The 10,684-nt window shown below is 36.8% G+C and overlaps 1 protein-coding gene across 1 annotated transcript; it reads right to left on the bottom strand.

Annotated features, from left to right (window-relative positions):
* Nucleotides 1-7,201: 7,201 nt before the first annotated feature.
* LOC123253318 (glyceraldehyde-3-phosphate dehydrogenase-like) lies at nucleotides 7,202-8,335 on the bottom strand. The gene has a single exon (XM_044682504.1). It carries the CDS (start codon nucleotides 8,327-8,329, stop codon nucleotides 7,328-7,330), a length of 1,002 nt encoding a protein of 333 aa, XP_044538439.1. The 5' UTR covers nucleotides 8,330-8,335; the 3' UTR covers nucleotides 7,202-7,327.
* Between the last annotated feature and the right edge of the window lie 2,349 nt (nucleotides 8,336-10,684).

Genomic DNA, 10,684 nt, shown 5'->3' with positions numbered 1-10,684 from the left:
ATTAAGTGAATTAAAATTCATATCGAATTAGAGCCCAAAATGTGACTAGAAACTAATTCTTTGGACTTTTAGTCTAATGTTTTCTACCACGAGTCACTCATTTTAACATCTCTGAGCCAGTATTATTACCTATAAACTAATTTTTGCTTTCTTTTTTTAAAACATTTATTAATATTCATTTTTAACATGATTACATGATTCATGCTCCTATTTTCCCCTTCACCCCCCGCACTCCCTCCCCCATGGCCAACACACATTTCCACTGGTTTTAACATGTGTCATTGATCAAGACCTATTTCCAAATTGTTGATAGTTGCATTGGTGTGGTAGTTTCGAATCTACATCCCCAATCATGTTCACCTCAACCCATGCATTCAAGCAGTTGTTTTTCTTCTATGTTTCCTCTCCTGCAGTCCTTCCTCTGAATGTGGGCAGCGTTCTTTACCATAAATCCCTCAAAATTATCCTGTGTCATTGCAATGCTGCTGGTACAGAAGTCCATTACATTCGATTTTACCATAGCATACCAGTCTTTGTGTACAGTGTTCTTCTGGCTCTGCTCCTTTCGTTCTGCATCAATTCCTGGAGGTCTTTCCAGTTCACCTGGAGCTCCTCCAGTTTATTATTCCTTTGAGCACAATAGTATTCCATCACCAGCATATACCACAATTTATTCAGCCATTCCCCAATTGAAGGACATACCCTCTTTTTCCAGTTTTTTGCCACCACAAAAAGCGCAGCTATAAATATTTTCGTACAAGTCTTTATCTATGATCTCTTTGGGGTACAAACCCAGCAATGGTATGGCTGGATCAAAGGGCAGGCAGTCTTTTATAGCCCTTTGAGCATAGTTCCAAATTGCCAGCCAGAATGGTTGGATCAGTTCACAACTCCACCAGCAATGCATTAATGTCCCAATTTTGCCACATCCCCTCCAACATTCATTACTCTCCCCTTCTTTCATTTTAGCCAATCTGCTAGGTGTGAGGTGATACCTTAGAGTTGTTTTGATTTGCATTTCTCTAATTATTAGAGATTTAGAACACTTTCTCATGTGCTTATTGATACTTTTGATTTCTTTTCCTGAAAATTGCCTATTCATGTCTCTTGCCCATTTATCAATTGGGGAATGGCTTGATTTTTTATACAATTGATTTAACTCTAATCTTTGCTTTCTATTGTAAATTCAGGTGCTGTATTTCATGCATTTAAGAAAATATATGATTCTAAGGAGGGATACATGACTCCAGACTGCACAAGGTGTCCACTACATGAAGACTGTTAAGAACCCTTGCCTTACAGAGATATTCATTTGTGGATCCACTCCCAATTGAACCAATCCATTAAATTTTTCTATGGCCACATTTAACTTTGTAATGCCATTGTCTTCTACTTTAAGGATGACTTCCCTAACATCCTAACATAGTCCTTCCATTTCTAAAGACCAATCTTTGATCATACTTTCTAAATTCTGTTTCCTTTGTTCTTGCTTTTGTACAGTAAAGAATTATCAAATGGAAATGACAGAACATGCTGGTATAACTACTACAAATACTATCCAAATTCAACTGCAGGTAAAAAATGTCTATTGGTTTATATGTGCCTGAAAACTATTTAAAATAAGTAAGGGCAAGTTACCAAACTGGTTCATACCCTTTAAGTCAAAGAGTTTGTTTGTCACTGGGACTATATGTCCCATGAAGGTAACCAAGAGCCAGAAATGATCCACAAGTAAAGAAACATTCATAGCAGTATTATTTGTCTTAACAAAAAGCTCTAAGTGAAATATGTCCAACAACTGTTGAAAGTCTGACAAAAAAAATAGTTAATAGATTTGGCATAATGAATGAAAAGGTAAATAATTTAGAGAACTATGGGAAAATTCATGTAAAGTGTTGTAGAAAATAGGAAGAAGAGTCAAAAGAACAAAATACACTGATAGCATCAATTACTTTTGATGTAAAGTTGCTGAGAAGAAAAAACAAAGCTGAAGTCAAAGTTAAGGCAGTACTATCAAAATTAGAAGTTTCTCTTTTTTAACCTGGGGAAAACTCAATATGAAGTGATGCAAAATGAAGAAGGAATAGCCAAAAATATGAAATAGACTATGTATGCAACAATGTAAATAAATTCAATAAAGAGAGCCAAAAGAACTATGGTCAAATGAAATAAAACTTCAGTACTGGATCATTAAAGTTAAGGAATATATCCTTATCTTCCTGGATACTTCCTAATAATAAATTAATTGACTGTTCTGGGGTAAATGTACCTTGAAGTATGTTAATTGGTTGACTTAGCCTATATTTTACCAACTAAGATAGATACATATTTTAATCCATTGATTAAATTAAATAGTTTTAAAAATAAACAATAGCTTAAAGAGACTCAAAACAAAACCAAAAAAATCCCCAAAAAACAAAACTAGAATTGGTATCAAAGAGCAAGAAGACATGCTTTTCCCTCTGAGTTAATAATGAGTGGGTGCAGCCAGAATGGTGCTCAAGTATTCTCTTCTGAATGTGATCACTCCTTTAGACAAATATTCAATACAAAATGTTCTGATTGCTTATGGTCATTAAATAGACTACAGATTTTTTTTTCAGAAGAGTGCATTAACCTTAGTGGTCTGACCAAACTCTAGTCTAGGTAATTGTGTTCCACTTACTTTTCCTTAATGGGATTTGAAGGGATAATGAGTTATTTGCAAAAATACAAAATTATAGCAAGTAGAAGTAACCTAAAATGATAATACCTAAATGTATGAATTATGTAGTGATTAGATCACCAGCTAAAAGGAAGAGGAATAAAATATAGAATACACTGAGGAAATGATTCAAAAAAAATTTCCTTCTTCCTTTGCAATAGGCTCCTTTTGTTAAAAAAAATAATCAACTTAAGAACTATAAAGACATTTCTTGACAAGTCAAACTAAACCTTTTAGATGATAATACTACATTGTTCCTTTGATCTATATTCCTTTTTAAATTAGCTTGTTACATGAATGAAAATAACAAAAATAATAGCATGCTTTCAGATAACAAGTCTATTAAGAAAGAAATGGTGATGATTTTCAAAAAATCACAGAATTTTTAAAGTAGAAAGGGATCTGAGTAGCCATCTTTTTCCATCAATACTAGAAAACAAATGCCACTATAAGACCACCAAAAAGAGAAAGCCTACCAGTTTCAAGGCAGCTCATTCCAGTTTCATACAGCCCTAATTGGGCATAATTCTTCCTTGACATTAAGCCTAAATATAAATCTTTACAACTTCCATCCAAAGGTCCTTGCCATTCCTTCTGAGACCAAAAATAAGTCCAGTTTTGCTACTATATTACATTACTTCAAATGCTTGAAAATAAATCTCATTTCTCATGTGAGTCTTATCTTTTCCAGGTTCCTTCAACCTTCAATTTTTTGGACCAAGCTTCATATATCACAAACTCAAGGTCTTTCAACATCTTCATTCTGCTTCTCTAAGAACTTTGTAACGAATCAATGCTCTTTTTAAACTGTAAGTGGTGCCCAGAACTGAATATGATGTCCTAGATGTGTTTGACTTCAGAAAAGTATGGAATAATTTTCACTTCCTCAATTCCTGAAAGTGATGTTCTCCTTAATGAAGCCCAGTGTTGTGTTAGCTTTTTTGGCTGCCACTTCACACTGCTACTAACCATTTAGTATAATAAAAACAACAGATATTGCTAGACAAATTGCTGTTTCACCATGTCTTCCTCTATCTTGTATGTGTAAAGGTGATTTTTAAGCTAAAATGTGAGACTTTGTATTTCTCCTCTGGAATTAGACTCATTCTAATTTTGTGGTCTATCAAGATCTTTCAAAATCACAATCATAGAGGATGTTAGCTATCCCTCCCAGTTGTGTGTTATCAATCTTTCAAAATGATGAGCCTGCTACAGTCCTTTATAAAAAATGTTAACCAGCAAGCAATCAAGTACATGTCCCAGGATCACTCCAATGGAAATTCTAACCTGTTCTCCTCCTTTACCTGCCACTGGGTTTTTTTCAGTGTTCCAGGGAACAGAAACACCAGTCTCCTACTAGGGGAAAAAAAACCTCCCAGAGACTCCCTGCTGTGCAAGTTGGTAGTTGGGAAACAAACTGACTCCGGCTACCCAGAATTCTAACAGGCTCCTTTCCCAAGATTCTGTCTGGCATTAAGGAAACCATACCCACTATTATTTACCCTGTTCTTAGCTGCCAAGATCCCAATGACTCCAAATGGTCTTCATTAGCCCTATGGCTTACTTAATCCTAATATATATTCTATTCTTTTTTTAACAAATCAACCTATTTTTATCACAAATGCAGTAAAATCACAAAAACATACTTCTAACTGACCTACATATATACATACACATATACAAACATATGTATTTATATAATCTCAAACGAACCCTTAAAAAGGTTATTCAAAGTAATAAAATTTAACCCATTCATCAGAAACACAGAGAGGGAGATATTCATTTATACGTATTTTAAAGAATTATTACAGCAAAATGACTTGTTACACTGATAACTTGTAGCAATATTCAAATATCTCAGAAAAAAATCTGTGGTACCCTAGGACTGCTAACACCTTCAAAATGGGAAACATAAATGAATCCTAATAATCACTTAACATAATTGGAAGGAGCTTTCTCTATTACTGTATTGTGAGAAGGAAAATAATGTTTAATTATAGGGAGGAAATATGAAGTTTCTTCCTCAGAAGTCCTAGATCATGTCAGTTGTTATAAAAACTGGCCTGCCTATGCTTGTAATGTAAGAATATTCTACCAAAGATGGCCAGACTAGTCAAAATGAAGCTATATGAAGTCTTTATTAGATCAATACTCAGTGAAAAGCAGATTGTATTAAACCAAACCATTCTAAGGGGCTTTAGAGGCCAACCCTTGAACCCTGTTGTTTAAATAGCAGTGTTTGTCATCCATCCCACACAATTTTCTGATTTGCCAAAGTTATTTTATCTCAGCCCCTCCTCTGCAGTGACAGTTTATTATATAATACCTTTGTTCTTAGCCTCTTACCCAGAAGCAGGTATGTGCTATATAACCAACTGAAATAGGCTGTTAAATTTTCTGAATGAGCATTTATACTTTAGAGACAGGCAAATTCAATAAATGAGGGATTGATTTATTGTTTTGACTGATTAGACACGAGAAAATTACAGAGAATATGTTAATAATATGTATTAAACTTAGAATCATGGCCTTCATAAGGATTTTTCCCACAGAGAGCCATTTTAAAAACATTTACCAACACATCCATGCCCAGAAGCATCACTCAGGGACTCATTTTTTAATAGGATACTGGGTTTTTAATAGGATTACTGAGTTAATAGGATAATGGGTTAAGAAATTCTTCAGGATCCTGGATCAGTGAACCCCCTTACTAAGTAAGAATTATAAGGTGTAAGGTCAAGGGATCATCAATTTAGAGTTGAAAGAAAACACATCTAATAAAACACTTTCATTTAAAAGGTAAAGAAAATGAAGCCCAAGACTATTAAATGATTTATCCATATAAATGGCAGTGGGTTCTGGGTTTATATCCCAAAGAGATAATAAGGGAAAAGACTTGTACCAAAATATTAATAGTCATGCTATTTGTGGTGGCAAAAAAAATGAAAAATGAGGGGATGCTCTTCAATTGGGGAATGGCTGAACAAATTGTGGTATCTGTTGGTGATGGAATATTAATGTGCTCCCATGTGAATTGGAAAGACCTCCAGGAATTGATGCAGAGTGAAAGGAGCAGAGCCAGAAGAACATTGTACACAGAGACGGATACACTGTGGTAAAATTGAATGTAATGGACTTCTGTACTAGCAGCAATGCAATGACCCAGGACAATTCTGAGGGACTTATAAGAAAGATGCTATCCACATCCAGAGAAAGAACTGTGGGAGCAGAAATGCAGAAGAAAAACAACTGCTTGATCACATGGGTCGATGGGGATATGATTGGGGATGTATACTCTAAATGATCACCCCAGTGCAAATATCAATAATATGGAAATAGGTCTTTATCAATGACATGTAAAACCCAGTGGAATTGCTCATTGGCTACAAGAGGGGGGAAAGAGGGGGAGAGAAAGAACATGAATCATGTAACCATGGAAAAATATTCTAAATTAATTAATTAAATAAAGATTGGGGTATATATATATAAATGGCAGTGGGGCTTCCTACTCTTCTCACTTCCAATCTATCTTGCCAAAGGATATACTGCTTCCCAAGAATGCCACCACTATAAAATGATAAGAAAGTATGATCAAAAGAATGTAAAAACTATAGTTTAGATTAGTGATGTACAAACTAGGGCCTGTGGGTCAGATGTGGCCCCTGAAATGTTCTATCTAGCCCCAGGACATTATTCCTAATCTGATGAATACAATGAGTAGGATACAATACAATGAAACTTTGAAAGAGTTGTCTTAGAAACAGACTGACAGATGAGCATTTCCTTTCCTTTGGCCCCTCTTTAAAAAGTTTACCCATGACTGGTCTAGACAATATCACTCCAAAGAAGTTGTGATTTAGACACTTATCTAGCATACATATATATGAAATAACTTGAGAACAAACTCATTTAACTGATCAGTCAAAGAGGAGTTATTTGTTCTAATAAGTATAAACTGATTTTTCTCTCAAGAAATGGAATAATATGGAATAAAGCCAGAAATCTAAATAATATAAAATATCCTTCATATAACTACTCAAAAGCTATGGATCCTATGGTATTGAAAGCTTTAAGCTCATGTAATCCCTTAGTCTGAAAAAACTGGATGAAATGAACCATTCAAAAAGTCAGTAGTCTATTGTTAGGGGGAAAGATGTTTTGGTAAATATTTGGATAAATGGAATCTATTTAAACAGAAAGTGAAAAGTTTTAAAGAAAACAAGGCCTATTAACTTGGGGGGAAGACAAATTTATTTCATTTACTAAAGCCCAAATAAAATTATATTTCCATGCTTCTTTGTTTCTCTCTAGTTTACCACAGAATCAAAGAATGAAGAATTAGATGGGTTCTTGAAGTCCAGTTTTTAATCTGAACATAAATAACATCAGCCACAATTATATTTTTCTAAATCTTTTTTTTTTGCACTGAACGTGATGACTTTATTGATGGTACACAAGATAGGACTATGCTCTTCCCCCCACTACAGGGGTGCCTGGGGCAGGGATGTGAAGAGGGCATGGGATCCCCAGCACAGGGACATAGGTTATTATGGATGTGGGCTCCCCAGTGGTGGAACTACTCTTTTTTTGGCTGGGGATGAAGATCCATCATGGCTTTCCACTTTACTCCTTGGTGGCCATGTACTTCATGAGGTCTACTACACAGTGGCTGTAACCGTACTCGTTGTCATACCAAGAAATGAGCTTGACAAAATGGTCGTTGAGGGCAATGCCAGCGCCAGCATCGAAGGTAGAAGAGTGGGTGTCGCTGTTAAAGTCACAGGATACCACCTGGTCCTCTGTGTAGCCCAAGATGCCCTTCAAGTTCCCCTCTGCAGCTTGCTTCACCACCTTCTTAATATCGTCATATTTGGCAGCTTTCTCCAGGCGGCAGGTCAGATCCACCACAGACACATTGGGAGTAGGAACACGGAAGGCCATGCCTGTGAGCTTCCCGTTCAGCTCAGGTATGACCTTGCCCACAGCCTTGGCGGCACCCGTGGAAGCAGGGATGATATTCTGGGCAGCCCCACGCCCATCCCGCCACAGCTTGCCAGAGGGGCCATCTACTGTCTTCTGGGTAGCGGTAATGGCATGGACTGTGGTCATGAGTCCTTCCACAATGCCGAAGTTGTCATGAATGACCTTGGCCAAGGGGGCCAAGCAGTGGGTAGTGCAGGAGGCGTTACTGACGATCTTGAGGGAATTGTTGTATTTCTCATGGTTCACCCCCATCACGAACATTGGGGCATCAGCAGAAGGGGCAGAGATAATGACTCGCTTAGCTCCACCCTTCAAGTGAGCCCCGGCCTTTTCCATGGTGGTAAAGACGCCAGTGGATTCCACAACGTACTTGGCTCCAGCATCTCCCCATTTAATGTTAGTGGGATCCCGCTCCTGGAAGATGGTAATGGGTTTTCCATTGATCATCAGCTTTCCATTCTCTGCCTTTACAGTGCCCTTGAACTTGCCATGGGTGGAATCATACTGGAACATGTAAACCATGTAGGAGAGGTCAATGAAGCGGTCATTGATGGCCACAATTTCTACTTCTTTGCAGCTGAATGTTGCCCTGGTCACCAGGCGTCTAATACGGCCAAATCCATTGACTCCGACCTTCACCATCTTGTCTAAAGGATGCAACTGAAGCAGAGGATTCTGGCAGCGAGCTTGGGTGAAGAGCTGAGAGCCTATTTTTCTAAATCTTAAACTAAGACCTTTTCAAGTTTGCCCTACCTTAAATAGTAAAAAATGTTCTGTGTTGAAAAGACTCCAGTCCCTCGATAGTAATTGTTATCAGTTAAGAGTAGGGAGCAATCCTATAATTTGGAAAGATTTCAGGGAAGAAGGAAAGTCTTGAAAAGATGGGTAAGGTTTGGTAAGGGAGAGCATTTCAACTGGGGTGGGGTGAGATACTAAAAATAAAAGCACAAAGTCAGAAAATGAAACGGTCTGAATATTCTTTCCTGAGAATAATTTACAAATAACTATTTTAGGTTGCTTTTCAGTGAAGATAATCAAACCCTGTCATATCATAAAAAGGGCCTTTGTTTCATTTTCTCACCGAGAACAAGCAACATTAAAACAAAGGAATGAGAAATTTCAACATCACCCCCAGCTATACCGATTAAAGTGAACTTTGGATAACTTAAGATCCAACAGAAACTTCCAGGACCTGCAGCAGTGTATCTCAGGTCAGATCTATTCATTTCGAGTTATTTTATTTGAAAGTGGGAATGAGCAAAGAAAAAAATGTATAACCTAGACTGATCAAAATCTTTTTACATTCAAGAGAGGTGACAGGGCCTAGACTTTATTAAATTTCTTGTCGTTTGTTGAATTAAATATAATTATAATGAACTCATTTGAGATCTGATAATAATCTAGAGTTTTTTTCCAACTATATAGCTTCATATTAACTCAAATGTAAACTTATAACCTTTTTCTTCAAGTTTAGCAAGTAAGATTACTTTGCATTCTGCATATTTTTTATTCAGAAGAAGTTGGCGCAGTTCTCCAAGACTTAATCAATTTGACAACAGTATTCTAAGGCATGTAAGCAGACCTATACTATTGTCCTTATTCCTACAGATTGGCAATTCTGGATGCATGTCCATCATGAGTGACTTGAGCAGCAGCACTATGTGGGTGCTCATGACATCTTGCCCAGGGTTTCAAATCTAATTAATTATGTCGGTCAGGTGAATTTTCGATTCTAAGTCAGCACAAAATTGTCAAGCCAGTCACACGAGGAATAAAGAATGGCTGAACGAGTGGTAGCCTATAATTGTGACGCAATGCTGTTGTGGTATAAGGAATGATGAGAGGGGTAGTTTCAGAAAAAGCTGGCAAGACCCATATGAACTTATATAAAGTGAAGCAAGAAGAACCAGGAAACCACTGTGCACAGTAACAGCAGTATTGGAATGATGACCAATATGAGACTTGCCTACTTCTAATCAAGACAGTTCCAAAGGATTCATGATAAACAAACGTGATCGTCCCCCACAAAGAGAACTGTTGAAGTCGGAGTAAAAAACTGAAGTACAGTTGTTCCATTTTCTTTATTTTCTCTTGCTTTTTAAAGCAATATAGCCAAATGAGGAATGTGCTTTGCATGATTTTACATGTATAATTGATATCTATTGCTTGCCTTCTCAGTAGATTTAAGAGTGGACTGGAGGGAGAGAATTGGAAACTCAAATTTTTTAAATCTTAAAAATAAATAACAATTTTTAAAAGCACTTTTCAGCCATGAGGTGGTATAAAAATATAGAATATACACATACACACTATATTTACTATATCTTCCTCATTTTATAATAGGGAAACTGAGGCCCAGAGAAAAATTGAAGATGCTCATACCTCTTGTGAACTATTCAAAAAGCTGAGTGGCGGTGTCAGACAAAGATACAAAGGTTATTTCTCACAAAAAGAAAGTCACCATCATACATCCTATGTAAAAAAGGTCTGATATCCAAGATAAACAGGTAATTTACACAAATAAATGAGATCAGGCCATTCTCTAATGGTTGAATGATCAAAAGATATGAATGAACATTTCTTATGGTTTATGTCTTTTGAAACAGAGCTCTTTTCATCTACAACGCTCTATTCCCTGCCCTAAATCAAATGATAACAAAATGAAACGTCCAGAAGACAGAGGTGAATCAGACCAGCATTTGAGAGAAAAGAAATATTTGTTTTTAGTTACCTTATTTTTTTTTCAATGCATTTCTGGTTTAACAATAGCTTGAGAGGCAGTGTGACAACAAATTGAGGGGCTGGCCTTGTACTCTCGGGGACTTAGCTTCAGATCCTGTCTCTGAGGCATATTACCGTTGAGACCCTTAGACACTTGATCTCTTAGTTACTAAGGAAACTGTCAAAAGGCTAAGTTATGGGAGAGGTCACATAATGTCCTCCTCCTCCTCTTCCTCCTCCTCCTCCTCCTCCTCCTCCTCCTCCTCCTCCTACTGT

This window comes from Gracilinanus agilis, chromosome X, assembly GCF_016433145.1.
Source record: "Gracilinanus agilis isolate LMUSP501 chromosome X, AgileGrace, whole genome shotgun sequence".
NCBI classification, from domain to species: Eukaryota; Metazoa; Chordata; class Mammalia; order Didelphimorphia; family Didelphidae; genus Gracilinanus; species Gracilinanus agilis.
Note: the sequence above shows the minus strand (reverse complement) of the source record. Positions and strands in the feature narration are given on the sequence as shown.

Excerpts from the sequence above, each read along its gene's own strand:
- LOC123253318 (XM_044682504.1), bottom strand. The coding sequence starts at position 8,329 with ATGGTGAAGGTCGGAGTCAATGGATTTGGCCGTATTAGACGCCTGGTG.